At 41.8% G+C, this 17,491-nt stretch overlaps 1 protein-coding gene across 1 annotated transcript; it reads left to right on the top strand.

Moving 5' to 3' along the window:
- Positions 1-9,093: 9,093 nt before the first annotated feature.
- Positions 9,094-17,491, top strand: hic1 (hypermethylated in cancer 1; the record flags this gene model as incomplete). The annotated part of the gene is given in 2 exon segments (XM_035680740.1): positions 9,094-9,303; positions 14,020-17,491. Coding segments are annotated over 2 exon segments (2,277 nt in total). The 5' UTR covers positions 9,094-9,251.

Below are 17,491 nucleotides of genomic sequence, written 5' to 3' on the forward strand. Positions count from 1 at the left end.
GCAGTTAAATTAAGGATCACCTGAAGTTGTAAAACTCCACAGCCTGCATTTTGTGGCTTCGAGTGTTAAAATTGCCTTTGAATGGTAATTAATAATAATCATCATGATTATATATATTAACTTCTGTCGGTCTTCTGTCCTATTTAGGTGGTGCATTATTTTGAGTGTACTTAGAGCCCTTCTGGACAGGCCAAAAGACTCCCTAGCATGGTGGCCTGGTCTTATGGGTTAAAGCCCTAGTTCTGGCCCAAATAGCAAGTTTTCAGCCCGAGCTGCCCAAGACGACACCAATTAAGTTCTCTTTGAACACATGCAAAAACATCACACAGTACTATGGGCACAATGAAGGAGATGAGTTAAAAAAGGGCTCATCTCACTAATACACGCAACACCACAACACACACACCACACACAACACACTACACACCACTTACTGAGGACAAATGAAAGGAGAGAAGTTAAATAAGCCTGAGTCCGACCCGAGCCCGGCACCAATCAACATGTTGGGGCCCACTGGGTCCCGACGGGCTTGCAGACCTCTAGTACATACTTGTAGAGGTACTTGTCTGAAACCGTCTACACAGCTCCCCCTGTGGAGAATCTGTAGCCTGCTAAATGTGAATGAGTTTGTTAGTGAGTTACAAGTTGGTTCCATGCAGTGCTTTGCATGTATGCATTTTATGTAGGTAATAATTTGAATTCATGTGAAATAAAAATACTTCAGTAAGATTATATATTGATATTATTTCAAAAAACGCAGTTAAGTAATGTGTTTGTTTTTTTCAAATCTGAAAGAACTAAGTTCTGGTTTTGTTGCAACATAAAACCAAATGACAGCACCAGTATCAAATAGTAAAACAAACTTTAACAGGCTCAAGTGTTTTTGGAAATGTGATTCCGTTTTGCCCGTAAAAACCTTTGAGGAACATCTCATGCACTCTCCTGTTTATGTAGGTGCTGCCTGACAATACTTTCGTATTAGGTCAGCTCTGTTTTTCTCTTTCTTTTGTGATATCCTTCCTTTCCTCTCCTTGTTCCCCTTTTTCTCCCCCTTAGCCTGGTCCTGACTCCCTGGTTCCTGGGGCCTGGCCAAGGCGTGTGTCCCTGGAGGAGCCAGAGAGGAGATGGAGAGAGGGGGCAGCAAGGGGGTGCAGAGACCGACTCCAAAACCACAGCTGCAGCAGCCTCTCCTTCTCCTCTCCTCTCGTCTCCTCCCCTCTCCTCTAATGCCTTCCCTCCTTGCCTGGCACCCTCCCCAGCTCTGCCATTAATCAGAGGGGAAGGGTATTTTAGTGCATGTGTGTTTGTGTGTGAAGGAGAGAGATGCTGACTGCGTGAGTGGCTAACTGAGTGTTTATGTGTATCTCTGTGTGTGCTGATAGAGAGCTGGATGGGTCGGTAGTGATGGTATGGAGACCAGGATCTCACAACAAAGCTGAAGAGTTCACCCAGAGAACAAAAGGGGGAGGGAGGTTGACAGACATAAAGCCTGGTGAGCAGATTGGGACTGCCAGCAACTAAAAGAAAGAGGTAGTTAGATGATCTGCAGACGTTTTAGCATCACAGGAACTACCTGAAATCCCTCTGAATTAAGATTATTCTGATATTTTTAGAGAAAGGTGTTTCAGAAGCACCTGCACACCAGTGCAAACTAGGAAAACAGTTCATGACCTGACATGTTAACAAATCACGTCAAGGTTGCCTTCAAGGTATACGCTGCCTCTCTACTCGCCGTCCTTCAGCCCTTGATTATCCAGGTGGGAGTGAGATCTGAAAAAAAAAAAAGAGAGATATAATTTCCAACCTGCTCTGCTCTCACCCCCCAACGGGCCTCCCAGAGTGCTTTTCTGCTGACATCACTGTACAGAGACCTGGCAAGCCAATCTCTCCCCTGCTCTACCATTCCCCTCTCCCTGCTTCCTGTCCTGATGATGTCACACACCATATGGTTTTCAGCAGTATCAATCCGGAAAAGAGATTTAGTCAGTGGAGAGGAGTAGGAGAGAAAAGGAGGAGGGTTGGAACGGGGCGCAGGTCGGACACAGAAAACAAAAGGTTCGCTCTTCCCCTTGTGTGTGCCTTGAGTGGAAGGTAGAGAGCGTGAGGAGGGGGGAGGAGGTGAGGGGGCGAGAGGGGAACGGCTGCACTGTGTGAGGCTAATGAGGAGAGACCAGGGAGCAGAGACCATGCATCGGACAGCCATGTGCTGCACAGACGCCCACTGGACTGGCCTACACACACATATACAGATTTCAACAGACGCATATACACACACTGTAATACAAGAGTAGGCAGGACTAAGCCAACAAAGTCATGCTGGTAAATAGGGTTGACATGTGCATTCGTTGACCTTCTCTGATTCAATATTAATAAAATGTTCATTGAGGTAGAGAGTTATTTTGTTGTCTCATTTCATGTTATTGGAAGTATTTGAGCTCTGATCAGTTGCCAGAAACGTACATAGCTACTTGAATGTGAAAGGCTTTGCTGGCAGTAATAAACCGACAGAGAATTATAATTTCCTCAGCCTTACAAAGCATTTTAGCATCTTTTAGGTCATTGTTTTGGTTCTTACTGCCTCATCAGCATCGTTTTTGGACACAAACAGCTGTTTTCATCAAACCAGCTCTACAGCCATCAGCACCCAACAGCAGACAGACAAAGTTGCCGACTAGCTTGTAAACACAATAGAGCATTTAGTTGCTAAAGAGCAGGTATTCCCCTCCCCTCGGGATATGATGGAGATCAAACCACAGCTGAAACCAGATTGAATACTGGATTTACATTCAACAGGTGGCCAGAAACACAACTTCAGTTTGCGGTATCAACTTAAAAGGTGATAATGTGTCAGTGTTGTGTTTACAGCTTCTTGTAGTTAAGGTTCAAAGTTAATTATTGACCTTGACAAAAGAAGTTGATGCAACAATCTTAACACAAGGTCCTTTTAGTAGCTGTTATAGAGGTTATGGTTGTATCACACAATTGTCCTTAAGTCTCAATTTCATTATTGCTAAGAAAACTGAATTCAATGAAAACTGGATGAACATCAGCTGAGGAAGTTTCTGTGATACGATGAAATGGATTTTGAAAGATTTTTTTGTCAGCTTCATTTAGTCTTTCTCATAGCAAGGACACTTCCTTGTTCCTTGTTATGAAAAGTCAAACCTGTTTTCACTTTAGCCTGAAATTTGGCAATATTCAATATAATCAAAATTAAAAAAGTGGCACAACTTTAACACAATATGCTGTATTCCCCAACCGGTTTCAGCTATCTTACCTTCGTCTGGGTGGTATATGTGTGTGGTGATTCAACCTGTTGCACCTGTTGTTGGTTTAAAGGAATAGGGAAAGCTTATTTGCTTTCTTGCCAAGACTGAGATGAGAATATCAATATTACTCTTATGTCTGAAAGGTAAATATAAGGCTAGAGCAGCAGGTGATTAGCTTAGCTTAGCATAAAGACTGGAAGCAGGGGGAGAGCTTGCCTGGCTCTGTCCAAACCACCTCCACCTAAGAATTCTCAGTTAGTGAGCTGAAGAGGTGCTGTTCTGCAGATATTTTAAACTTTAAGGCCAGGCCAGCTGTTTCCTCCTGTTTCCAGTAATTATGCTAATCTAAGTTAATTGCCCGCTGGCTGTAGCTTCATATTTACTTTACAGATGGGAGAGAACTATTGATCTTCTCATCAAACTCTTGGCAAGAAAGTAAATAAGTGCATTTCTCTAAATGTAAAACTATGAAGACTGTAATTTTTTTCATTTTGTAAAAATATGGTTTGTAAGTTTTCTATTTATTGTAATTTATATTTCTCTTGTAAATTTGCATGGATAGTTAATGGACCGTACACACTAAAAGTAGAGACAACTTCATATACCACCCTGATGAAGGCAGGATATCCAAAAATATTTGGGGAATAAAACGTTGTATGCTGTGTGCCTTCTCAAAACCAGAAACTATTTTGCAATCATACATTTTCCCCTTCGTGAAAAAAAAAATAGAATAAATCAAGTATTTCTGATCTGGCTCTAATCATGGCACGATAATCGTCTATCACCAGCAGATGGGCAAACTAGAATAGCGACCAAACGCACACAACAGCTCTGCTCATTCAAATGACATGCCTTGCACGCCTATGCTCTAAAGCTGTCGCAAAACTGCTCATTAGAATGAATTAAGAGAGGTCTGTGTGTAAATGTTGAGCCTACCGTTCAATTTTTGGTGGCGAAGGGAATCTGGAGCTGGAGGGGGGTGTGTCTGGTATGGTGGGGCGGTCACAGCAATCATCTGGAGATATGTGTGGCCATGTCCACTGGAAAGAAAGAAAAAAAGAAAGAAAGAAAGGAGAGAGGGATGATTGATGAGAATGAAAGAAGGAAGAGAGAGCAAAAGACCTTGTGTGAGTATTGAGAACAGTGTAGGACATTACACTTATATGGTCTGTTTCAAGGTGTTAGAATTACTTTTAGACTGTCCTGTCTATTGTCCGGTCTTGCTCTATCCTTATGCTGGCAGACAGAAATGGAGCAATAATAAGGTGATTGCAAAATTCCTCACTGAAAATCTAAATTGAAACGAGGTGGTTTGGGCCTTAGAGACATGGTGACCCTGCAACATATCCGCTCACAGATGTTTGAAAAAGTTGGCTACAGTCATTGAGAGCATTGTGTTTCTATATCCAACCCACAAAGCTTCTGCAAGATATATGTCACATGTAAAACCTACAATACTCACACTTAGAGAAGTGGTGGGAAAGGTGTGTGATTTAAAGGGTGACAGAAGACTGTTAAGGGATTTGGCTGTCCAGCCTGCCTTATCTCCAAACTCTGGTTCCTCGCTGGTCTTTAGGGAAGTAGACATGAACGGTCTATGGGATGGGCTCCTCGGGCTGTGTTTGGGGCTCAGATCTCACAGCTTTAATTGAATCATTGCTTACAACCAGCAATTTGGAGGCTTTTTCAGTTCATTAAAAGTTCAGCGTTTCAGGTTTGCTGCGCTCCAGATTACAGTATGTTAAATTGTATTTTGACAGGCTGAAGTTGAATGTCCAGCGCAGGCCTCTGGAGGCTGATTGATTAGTGAGATAAAGTCTGTCTGGGAAGACAACTGCTGTACCCAAAGACACACAAAGAAACAGAAATTAAGCAACATTAGTTTCTATAGTATCATAATTTTTTTCTGCTCTGTGCACTGGTTTTGCTATCAGACTACATATCAATATGTCTGGTCCTGACAAGGAAAATTAGCTATCATTCTTGGCTGTAACGCCTCCTGTCATGTTGCTATGGAGGTCCAGGCAACATGTGGCATAAAATTTATTTATTGGTTATGGTGCTTTCGTAAAGTATTCACAATCTAGGCTTTGACCCTTGACCCCTGTGAAATCCTGCTTTGAGTAGGCCTAAGTGTGTTGTTGCACATTTGTTGCCTGTGTTATTTATTGGTTTTGAGGCTGTTGTAGGTGCATAATTAGTGCCAATTATATGAAAACCTTGCAGATTTCAGTAAAATCTCAATAAAATGCAATTTGTAACAGAAATGTGGAAGGCAAATCTAAACTCTGCACGTGTATAATCCGGCGAAAATACAATACAATACATCAATACCAGAAGTCATAGATAGAGCTCATAATTAGATAAATACAAGTAGCACAACCTATGTTAAAGACATAACCTACCTGACAAGCAGCATATGACATCAATATGTGTTTCCCTAGATGGAAAAAACTATTTTGGACCATGAATCGAAACACATCCTTGATACAACATATCTATTCTCCTGCACAGTTCTGCCTACCTCTGTCTGTGAGGTTATCAACAGTTCATCAAGGGAACATGGAAGTGAAGGACAATACCGTCCTCCACTCCACCAGGCTGTTAGGGTGGCTCGGATAACTTCAATGAAACACCAGCACCTTGGACTCAGATTATTTAAAGAGGAAGAGTCCCTGCATGCTTTATGAGATTGTCAGCTGCTGTTGTGATCAAAACAAACATAAACAGGCCTCAGTCTGGTGTGTGTGTGTGTGTGACTGGATCACATCAGCTGTCTATTAAGGCACTCAGTGATGGTAAAATAATTACTTCATCAATTTCAATCTGCGGTCTTTCAAACACCTCCGGATGGCTGTGGAAAGACTTGAGGGAATAATAACAGACAGGCCTATCTGACATAATCCTTCCAAATACGGTAGATTAAATATGCGTTAGTATTAATGTTTATAGAGACTTAATGACTTCGTTTAACTACTGTGTACAAAAAGAATGAAAATGTTACTTTTTTTAGACACTGATGCCAACTAGCAGAAATACACAGACTCTGCATTTTTTTTGGAGATGTTTCCTCATTTACTTTTAATGATATAAACTTAAACCTTAAATGATGGTTAGAACAGAAATAACCAGCCTACGTGGTATCAAAGGGTAGTTTTTCTTTTGTCTGACATGTTGGAGTGCAGCAAATATACAGACAGTGCTTTTTATAAGGCTTCAACATTAGGACTGGTATTTGAAAGTACTGGAACTAAGTACTCGAGTACTGTACTTGAGCAACATTTTTAAGGTACTTGTAATTTACTTGAACATTTAATGCTACTTCATACTTACTGTAGAGTAGAAAATATTGTACTTTGTACTCTAAAGCATTTATCTTACAGCTATAGTTACTTTCAAATTATGATTTGACACACAAAACATACAATCTATAAGATATGATGCATTTGTAACACTAAACTATCATGCAGTATGTATATATAAAGTAGTTTAAATTAGTCCACAGTCCAGCCTACATGTAAATGCATCTTAAATAATGATCTTATAATAACGAGTTATAAAACTGACAGTAGTAAAAGTATCAGAAGTAAAAGTACTCTTACCACTTAAAGTACATTTTGCTTTGTAGTAATGTTGCTTTTGTACTTTTTAAATGCATGACTTTATAGTGTGCTGCTATTTCTTTTTAAACTTATTTTTAAAATAGTACTTCTTTTCACTATGGGCATTTTATTGTGATAACAGTCCAACTCATCTGAACTTACTTTACTTAGCCTACCTTCAATTCATTTTAAAGTTGCAAATAGCCCCATTTCCTGCATTAACACCGAATAATAATATGACTGACTTTTAAGTCACTGTGTGTTTTTACTCTGCTCACAAATTAGAGATCATAGCTTTCCTACCTTTTAATTGCCCCCCCCCCCCCAAAAGAAAATCACTGCACAGCGTGTCCTCCTTGCTAAATCCAATGGGACCCACTGCAGAGGAGTGCAGTGCACCATTGGGTGTCGCTGTGCGCGTAAAGTCTCCACCGGCAGGTTTGGTCCGAGCGGACCCCGACACAGTCTGAAGTGTCAGATACTCTTGTTAACATGTGAGTTTCATTTCAGTGTATCTAAGAGGGTGAAAGAAGGGGAAAACCGGGGGAGAGAGGACTGCAAAAAAAAAAAAAAAAAATACGCGGAAGAGAAGTTTTGAGAGAGCTGTACTAGGGAACTGCGGATGTCCTCATGAGGGAATGCCGAAAAGGAGAGCAGACATACGGCCAGAGCACCAGACATGAGTCCGAGGTAAGGTTGTGATACGGCAGAGAGGCGCGGGGGCATCCACGCAGACGTGTGATCATACTCTGTGTCATAATGAGCAGCTTTTAGTGGACCACAATGACGAATTTATCCAGGTTTTAATGCGTGTTTTGGCTTTGAGCCGATGGTCCTGATGTCGTCTTCAGTCCAGACAAAGTTTGAGCATCTGGATCATATGGGCACGTCCGGCCTAAAGCTTGTCTTCGGCTGTATTAGAATTCTTATTTTTCATTATTTATTTAATCTTCATATTTGCATTATGTAAATCATCCAAGACACTGGAGGCCGTGTGGGCAGGATTTCAGTATGAGATGCTGTATATAAAGGACGAAATAAACGTAACATTTCATAAAAAGCCACATGAAATGAAATGTTTTAATAATTTATTTTATCACTGATGAGGCTGACTGCATGTGTCTACAGCAGGAAAGGGAACATATTTAAAAGGCATCTGTGAAGCAGTTATTTTAAAGATAAAGGAGTGTCTGCAACGTGCTCTATTGTACATAATCCTTCATTTTTATATTACCTGTAATAAGAATATTTTCACATGTGGGGAAAAAAACTTGACAAGTTTAAAGAAGAGTTTAAACATCAGAATAGGCCTTAATGTGTCGCCCATTTACAGTCAGCGACGCTTTAATGTTCATGTCACAGCAGGTGTTTTACCTAAGAGAGAGAGGGGGAGAGAGAGAGGGAGGGAGGGAGAGATGTGTGTTTTAAAGTGTTTAAAGTGATCAAACTTCCTTTTTTGTTTCCACTTAGCTAATTGTGCTCTTTAAGTGGAGCCCGGGGTGCCATTAAGGCTCCACATTTTCTCAGGGGAGGTCTGCAGGCAAAGTGAACACACCTTCATTTAACTTTATTTAATTAAAACATGTACACACACACACACACACACAGACACACACAAACACACACAAAGAGAACGGCAGCAGCTGTGAATTTATTTCTCTAAATTGCACAAAAGAAGCAAACATGAATGAATAGAATTTGGCCTAATTTTGGCCTCAAGGACTAAATAAAATTAATAAAGGTGTTTAAAGGAGGGGGGGTCTAATTCCATGAAGCTCCTCGACATGAAACGCTCGAACAGCTCTCAATGTAAGCAGTTATTTCCAACATTCAAACCCCTCTCTTAAGTTTAAGCTTCTTGATCATAAATATGCAACATATATGCCTATGTATACAATAGCTGCCTGTCTCTTTAAGGCGATGTGTTGAGAAGTTCAAGTCGGGGTCATTTGAAGTTCCTGCCCTCGATTTTACCTTTTAGTTTTATTATAGACTGACATCACACGGGGCGCTAAAACACTTAAGGCGCATAGAGGCTCCATTATCATCCCGGTGCGCGTTATTGCTCCGACTCAAAAATAGCTAAGGAAATTACTAGAGAAAAAAAAAAAAAAATAGGAGGAAACTGATGCTGGTCGAAGCACGTATTTTTTATAGGAGGGGATGAGAAAGAGAGGGAGAGGAGGGGCAGAGAGACAGAGAAAAGAGGGAGAGGGAGGAAAGTGGGTGGGAGGACGGACCCAAGGAGCGACAAGAAATTCATATCAATTAATAATCATAAAAAAAGAGCTGGCAGACGCGCTCGGAAAACTGGCATGGTTTTTTGGAGGCTGGCAGTTCAAAGCTGAAACGTCAGATATGACTCCTAGAGACTGCTGAGATGATCATTAAGGGAGACTTAGATCGGATGGCAGAAGACATCGGGCATGCAGGTAAGAGCTGATATGCTGCACACAGGACAGGGGAGAGGGGGACAGTTTTAATTCATTGAAGTGTTCAGTGTTCGCTGTCAAGGAGGAAACGCTGTGTTTTTTATTCAACCGTTGAAATATTGATTGGCTATTTCATACCATGCTGCGCTCTGCCTCGAGCTTTTATTCCTGGATCATTTTGACATCGGCAAGTAAAGGCTCCGCTTGGTGTGTGTGTGTTTTTTTTTCCTCCGCATTTAATTCGAATCTGTTTTATTTCAGATAATTAATTACACATAGCCCGGTAGGTTGTTTTGTTAAATTCTTCACAATCAGTCCGGAGTAATGGCGATTTTAGACTGCATATAAAGCCTTAAAAATTCAGCAAAATGTTCAAAAAAAGTTTTGAGTAACAAAACAATTGTCTGCTTCTCTCTCCAAAATCAGATTTTTAAACATAATGTGTTTTTTTACCCGAGTTAAATTCATTTTTAAAGGTTTTTTTTTTTTTTTAACTCAGATGGTGGCCTAATGTAAAAGTTAAAGGGAACATCGACCTCTGATAAAAGGGAACTGCAGCTACTTCAGCTACTTCAGCAGTCCTCTAATAAATGTAACAAGGAAGCCAAATCATAATGTATCTATTGGACATAATAAAACAGGCCTATCCCTGCGTGCAATCACACATCAGGACTGAGTTCAGGCGAACACAGAACACACTAAAGAATATTATAGGAATATTTGGGAGGAGAGGGGGATTTATAGTGCATGAATTCCTGGTTTCCGAGATTTTATATCCATGTAAGAAAGAGATGCTTCTCAGTGCTGTTGACAGGTCTGAAGAAGAAACAGCTGTGTGATGCACCTTTTGCGCACAATGAGCTGAGAACGGGCAGTTTCTGGGGGTGATTTAGGGCTCCTTTTTGGCGGAGATAAGGTGAAGCTTGTAAAGGATGAGGCTCTGCAGCTCACAGAGAGATGGATTCACTCGTGATTCGGTTTACTGTACAATAAGTGAGTAAAACAGATTAGAGGGTCGTCTCGGCGACACGCAGTCAGCAGGCAACTTCATACTTTGCTGGCAAAAAAAAATTAAAAAACCGCGACGTGAAGTAGTCAGATATTAGGCAGTGGCATTAAAAACGAGCCCTGATCTCCAGATCTGGCTCCTTGATGAACTGTGGCAGGTAAATTCAACTTACTCACAATTAATTTAATTTATAAATAAATGTATAGCCTATCGATCGTTGAAATTAGAAATAAGTTATAATGAAGTGCTTTCAAATTGAATGATCTGCTCGGTGTTAAATGATTGTAAGCCAAAAAAACTGACAACTTCTCAATAGGCTACTTAAATATAGGTTCATTGCTGATTATTAAAATATTGTTAATTAAAACCTGTCCACTCAGCTCACAAGAAGCTGTGTTACTCTCTTATCTCCGAGTGTGTGATGAATTTTTTTTTTTTTAGATGCGCGATTACAACAAGAAAGTGACTCTCCATGGTGTGTGCTGACCTGACTAAATCTCATCTTATTATCATCATGGGTGTTGCTACTCAATTTGCGAGTCAGGATGCAGTTTTTCTAACTGAAACTCAAAACTCTTTAATGCATGCACAACTTCTCCAGCCAGTATTTTGCCTCTTGTGAGTCACACAATGACAAAAAAAAAAAATTATTAGTTGGAATAAAGTCATATAAAACTACAGTAAAATATCTTCTTGCAAATTCTCCCTGACTTTGTATTGCAGTGTTTCCTCATAAATTGAACATGGACTGTATGTGAACGTGGTCAAATGGGTTTTAAAATAAACAAGGTGACTTGAGCACGGGCAGCAAATTGAAATGAAAGAAAATAAAATGTCAACATAACGTTTTAAGCAGATGTCTGAGTGTTTATGTGACTGAGGCTGCATGTAGAGGTAGGAAGTTTAGTCTCCCGCTTCACCCCAAACCACAAAAGTGACAAAACAGACAAAAGACAGGAACAATGAATATTAATCTAATGCAAATAACTGAATGCCATCTCCATTAACTACATCACCATCATATAACTCTCCTCAGCATGTTGACGGGTCATTAAAAACGAAGGCTCTCAGATGAAAACAGCCATGCATCCCAGAGGGACTTGAGTAACCTTGTCTCAGATGACTGTACTGTTTGTGCAACCTAGGAAAAAAAAAGATTTAATTTAGGTTGTTTAACAAAACAAACCAACAAAACAAACTGCAGTGCGGGCTTTGAATGTGTTTACAAGAACATTACATGTAGCAGGCTTGTTTTAAGATCTGTTGTCTGACTAAATATCTTTGCAATCATAGATGGCTTCCTAACAGGATGCAGTAAGCTTACACTTGCCCCTGCAGATCAAGAGCTTTTTATAAAACATGTTTTACTGTTCACTTTTGTCAGCAGGCTGCATCAAACAGCGAGCTTGGGATATTTTAAAAGGCAAGTTGTAGCTTCTCGCACTGATCACAGTGAGAGAAAAGAGATCTTTATTGCTTTGATGAGGAACCCACAGTCACTTTGACTGTTTTTACCACAAGACATTACCAAAAGTAATTTGTTGTACGCGCTGCAGGTTGCAGCTGCACAGAAATGTTGCTTTGTGCAAGAGATGTTTTTTTTTTCCTGTCGCAAAAGATTTTTATAACGTTTTTCAAGAATATATTAAATATGCAGTTATATGCCTCATACGCTCTGTATAAAAACAAATGTCTTCATGAATCAGGACATAAAGAAGGCAGAATTTTCTGTCATGCTTTGTGATACAGTTGAACTGTGTCGCATGATACAGAGCTGTAGACCGCATACAGACGAGAATGTACACTGATTGTGTGTGTGTGTGTATGTGTGCGCGAGTACACGACGTGTCACCATGCTCCGCACAGTAACCAATAACAGTAACTGTAAGCTGAACACCCCTTAATGCAATAGAGGCTCTGCAAAAGTTCAACAAGTTGTGGAAAGTACTTGGCTTATTTCTCATATCACACTCATTTCTAAACACGTTTGATCTGACCGACATTGAAATTTATAGTAAAATATGACCGTTGAGTAATCAAAGCCAGACAGAAACCAGAAGTGGAAACACTTTAGATGACAACTGGGGACAGACATGATGGAACGTAAACCCACCTAAACCTGCCATACTCGCCTTTTTAATTATAGTCGTTTTTTATTTTCTAGATATTTACAACCGGATAATAAGTATTAAATAGCATGAAGTCACATTTTATGAAAATGATTGTATAAGATATATTTTTGTGTCATATTGATGACTGTTCTTTGCATGATCACGAGCTGGAAGTCATACTTATTCTGACCCTTTCATTTTCCATTTAATCAGTGATGACATTTCCTTCTGATGTTATAGGCCTGATACTGAACATGCATTCAAAAAAACACGCTACTAAAATTGTACTAAGCAGTGACCTTGAGTTTTAAGAACGCACAGTTTTAGTCGCGGTGCATTGTAAGAGGGGAAAGTAGACACATTTTTGTTCAGGATTCCCCAGAATTCCTTAGTAACTCATTTGTCACGTTTTTTTGTTTTTTTTTAAAATTTAGATTCCTACTTGCCTATTCTTGTGCTGAGCACTTAAACTGAATGAAATAAACAAGAAGTGAATGAGCTGGTGTCAGGAAGAGCATGATCAGACAGATGACATGATATTTATTTAGTTGCTTGTTTCCCATCAGTGAGACTCAGCCCTTAGGGACAGTTTGAGACGTTTAATCTCATAAGTAAACTATCCTCAGATGCCACTGGTTGAACAATACATGGTGTTTCATGCATGCAGCTAGTATAGTTTATTTTAGGCTTGATGGAACAATTAGTGTTGATATTTGAGTGTGTATGAAAGCGTGTGTGCGTATGTGTGCGTGTGCATTAGATCCCTGGAGCTCATCTCGACAAAAAGTATCGAACCATGTAATGCTGATTTACATCCCGTGCGCTCAGTGTTCCTTATATGACTGGGCAGAAAGGGGAGCCGAAAGAAATCTTTTTTTGGATGTGTCCTTCCCCCTCAGGTTTATGCCTGCTGTTCATCATACTTGTGAAACATTCATCCCTTGCTTTGTTTAAAACTTCTGAAATACTTTATCAGGAAGCCAGCAGTTACAAAATATATATCTTTGGTTCTCTGAATTTTGTTCTTTCATGGTTTTTGCTCGCTGCAGAGGAAGTGAATGCGTAGACTTGAATTTCTGATAATGAGAAAACCACTGCAACCGTTCACCTTTCGCAAAAGTTCACTTTAACTGAGTGGCCTTCATGTGCACTTCCCGCACATAAGTGCTGCACTCCGTACATGTTCCATCAAGTGGAATCTATGAAATAAACACGATTATGTAAATATTTAACTACAAATGAATTAGTAAACAAGGCAACAAAATCAAAAAATAAAACTAAATCCAATAAATTGAGGTGTGTTTTAAAAGTGAATTAATCTATATTAATCCACATAAATGTATCTGTATGCAAATTATATTTTTGTTTCCATATTACTTATAATTTACTTTTTTCTTTTTTTTTTCTCAAATCAAACCTTTTGATACTCAGACCTCTCAAATATATTTTAATATAGTCTGATGTGTAAATCATCATTGCTTTGATAAAATGCATCAATTATAATTTTTGTGGTGCAGAAAATTACACATTAATTGTGTTTTTGTGTGTCGAAATGCTGACTGCCGCATGACGTTTTACAGATATCTGTTGTTTCAGGTGGCGGACTGAAGACGATGCTGGGTGCCATGGAAGTTCCAAGTCATGCTAGGGATCTCCTCCTGCAGCTCAACAGCCAGCGAACCAAGGGCTTCCTGTGTGATGTTATTATTGTGGTGCAGAACGCCCTCTTCAGAGCTCACAAGAACATTCTGGCTGCCAGCAGCCTCTACTTGAAATCTTTGGTGGTCCATGACAATCTAATCAACCTCGACCACGAGATGGTGAGTCCAGGGGTCTTCAGGGTCATTCTGGACTACATCTACACAGGCCGCCTTAGCGACGGAGACCCCACTTCTCCCAATGAACCCAATCTAGGGGCTGTCTTGGCAGCAGCCAGCTACCTTCAACTGCTCGACTTAGTGGCTTTGTGCAAAAAGAAGCTGAAAAGAAATGGCAAGTACCCTCCCCGCCCAGGTCCTGCATTTCTGCCCTACCCAAAGATGGGGCCCAATAGTATGGGTTTGGGGAGTGGTGGCAGGTATAGGGTTTCTACTCCTGTCATTCAGCCCTGCCCTCCAGGAGGAATTTTGAATAGCCCTGTAACCCGGCCACCACCACCAGAGGAGCTAGTTCCCCATCGACTAGCCCTTCATCCTGGGGAGCTGTTTGCCCCCACCTCCACCCAGGGCTCTCAGGTGTTCCCGTCCCTGCAGTCAGCTCTGCCTGCCCAGCTTGGGCGCTCAGCCCACCCTGAGAGAAACTGCTCCCCCAACTACGGCCTTGATCTCTCCAAGAAAAGCCCCAACTCCCAGTCTCAGCACACACCCTCTCACTCCCATCTGGCAAACACTCACAATGATGAGGAGCGAGACGGGACTCTGAGTGGCCACACCAGTCCCATGCAGGGGACAAATGGAAGGGCCTTCCCCTCAGAAAAAATGGAGTCGACCGACCAGGCAAGCTCTCTCACTCCTCCGCTTTTCCCCCATCTCAACCAGCCTCTTGGCCCACACCTCCCCCACCTGCATCGTTCAGGCTCCCATGGCACAGATCGCTACCCATGTCCCCCGAGTCCTGACACCCCAGAAGGTGGAGAGGCAGGCAGAGAAATGGGCAACATCTACCGCTGGGTGAAACACGAGCCACTGTCATACACAGCTGAAGATGAAGATGAAGATGAGGATGAGGAGGAAGGGGGTGAAAATGGAGACCAGCATCATAACCACCACAAGGCAGGGGAGGAGAGTGAAGGAGGAGACGACAAGAGTGGGTCAGGCACAGAGGAGACTGGCAGTAGTGAAGGCCGCCCCTCTCCTCCTGGATCAATGGGGAGGTTCCACATGCCGTATGAGCCAGAAAGCTTCGGGGACAATCTGTATGTCTGCATTCCCTGTGACAAAGGCTTCCCAAGCTCAGAGCAGCTCAATGCACATGTGGAGACACACACAGAAGAAGAGCTGTACGGCAACTCTGGCGGGGAGATGGGAAACAGCAACAACAGCAGCACCAAAAACATGAGCAGCAACACAAACGGTTATGGGAGCCTGAACAGCAGCAACAGTTTAAACAGTCTGTCCCACCTGGAGACCAAGTCCAGCCAGGGGCTGAGTTCAGGGGGCATTGGGGAGATGATCCGACCCTACCGCTGTTCCTCCTGTGAAAAGTCCTACAAAGATCCAGCCACTTTGCGCCAGCATGAGAAGACCCACTGGCTGACCCGGCCATACCCCTGCAGCATCTGTGGCAAGAAGTTCACGCAGCGCGGCACCATGACACGCCACATGCGTAGCCACCTGGGCCTTAAACCTTTTGCCTGCGACTCCTGTGGCATGCGCTTCACCCGGCAGTATCGCCTCACAGAGCACATGCGCATCCACTCAGGGGAGAAGCCCTATGCATGTCAGGTGTGTGGAGGAAAGTTTGCTCAGCAGCGCAACCTCATCAGCCACATGAAGATGCATAGCAGTGGAGGGACTGCAGGGGGCCTGACCACAGATGGGAAACTGAAGCTGGACTTTGCTGAGGGCATCTATCCTCTGAGTAAATATGCCGCAGAGCATCTGGGGCTGAAGCAGGAGAATGCCAATGAGCTTCTCATCCAAGCCCAGCAGCAACTGGTTGCTGATGCAAAGGTCATGGAGAGCCTCTACCCTCTGTCCAAATTGGCCTCGGAGCACCTGGGCCTCTCCCACGACAAGATGGATGTCCTGGGCCAGCCCCTCCCCCCTCCCCCACAGGCCCTCTCTGATGCCCGCACCATTGACCGCTACTCACCCAGCTAAGACCACATGACCTGTATAAATGGCAATCACCAATAGGTCTGTGTGTACACACAACTTGCAGTATTCAAAAGCCATTCACCTCAGCTCAATATCTCCTCTGCACCTCAGACTCAGGCCAAAAGGAATTGGTCTGTTGATGCACACCAAAATGTGTAGACTGTAAGTGCCTTTCTATGCATCTAATGTATCTTAAAGTCCTCCTTCATAAAGGAGCTCTGTGCTATTCTGTGACCAAGGGACACTCAACTCAAAGAAGTACAGTATTTATGTACCGTATATGCAAACAAACATTTAAAAATTTACAGCCATTGAGCCAAAGTGACAAATTGAAAACCAAAATAAAATTGTTTTATTTATTTTTGTATTATGGTGAAATCCAAAGACAAACTGTTGCAAGCAAACGTTGCAATCTGACCCTAAACCTGTGTACAAAAAAATGAAAAAGCACATAAGGACAATATTCAGGGTTTCGGTCCAGACCTGAGCGGAACTTTTGCCAAATGAATAAGCCAACTCTTCTGGACTTTAAAGTAATGGGAGGATATATTTTTTTTTTCTTTTTTTCTTTTCTGTTTTTGGGGTACTGGACAATTTATGTATCTCACTCTCCAGCTTCTCCAAATCATGTTCCTGCTTCCCAAGTCGCAAGGAAATGACTGAACGATAAGAGCAATTGCTGCAGCATTTTGGTAAAGTCTCCTCTGCTTTATTTTCTCCACATTTTTTTAAAGAAACCCACTCCTCCGCATATTTGTGCGGATAAAGGCTCATACTATGTGACAGTAATGGTAGCTTAATCAGCCTTACACTCAGTGAGTAACCCTTCTTGAGCTAAAACTTCCTTTGCATTTTGACTAACATCCCCTAGCTTTCAGTTGTTATTGAGATGCAGTAAGCACAGCCCTGTGAGCTCATATCTGGGACATGATTGCACATACCCAACTGATGACACACTAATCCCTGTTCATGACGAGTGTAGCTTCATCTCATGGTGTAGACGAAGCATGGGCGTTGCCTCTGACATTGTGTAATATTTACAATTTTTAATGTGGCCGAGCTTAGAGGCATGGACTAGGTCAGAATCAATTACACATAAATCTGTCATTTACTGTCAAAAGCAATTACTTCATTCACAGCAGTCTAATGATTAAGTAAGTAGTGGCAGTAGTCAGATGCTTTTCCACTGTCCGACCTCTCATTTGACCTCCCTCCCCTGTAGTCTGTTGTCTGGGAGCCCTGCTACTGTT

The sequence above is a fragment of the Morone saxatilis genome, unplaced genomic scaffold (genome assembly GCF_004916995.1).
Source record: "Morone saxatilis isolate NCDOM2014 unplaced genomic scaffold, NCSU_SB_2.0 Contig8, whole genome shotgun sequence".
Lineage (NCBI taxonomy): Eukaryota > Metazoa > Chordata > Actinopteri > Moronidae > Morone > Morone saxatilis.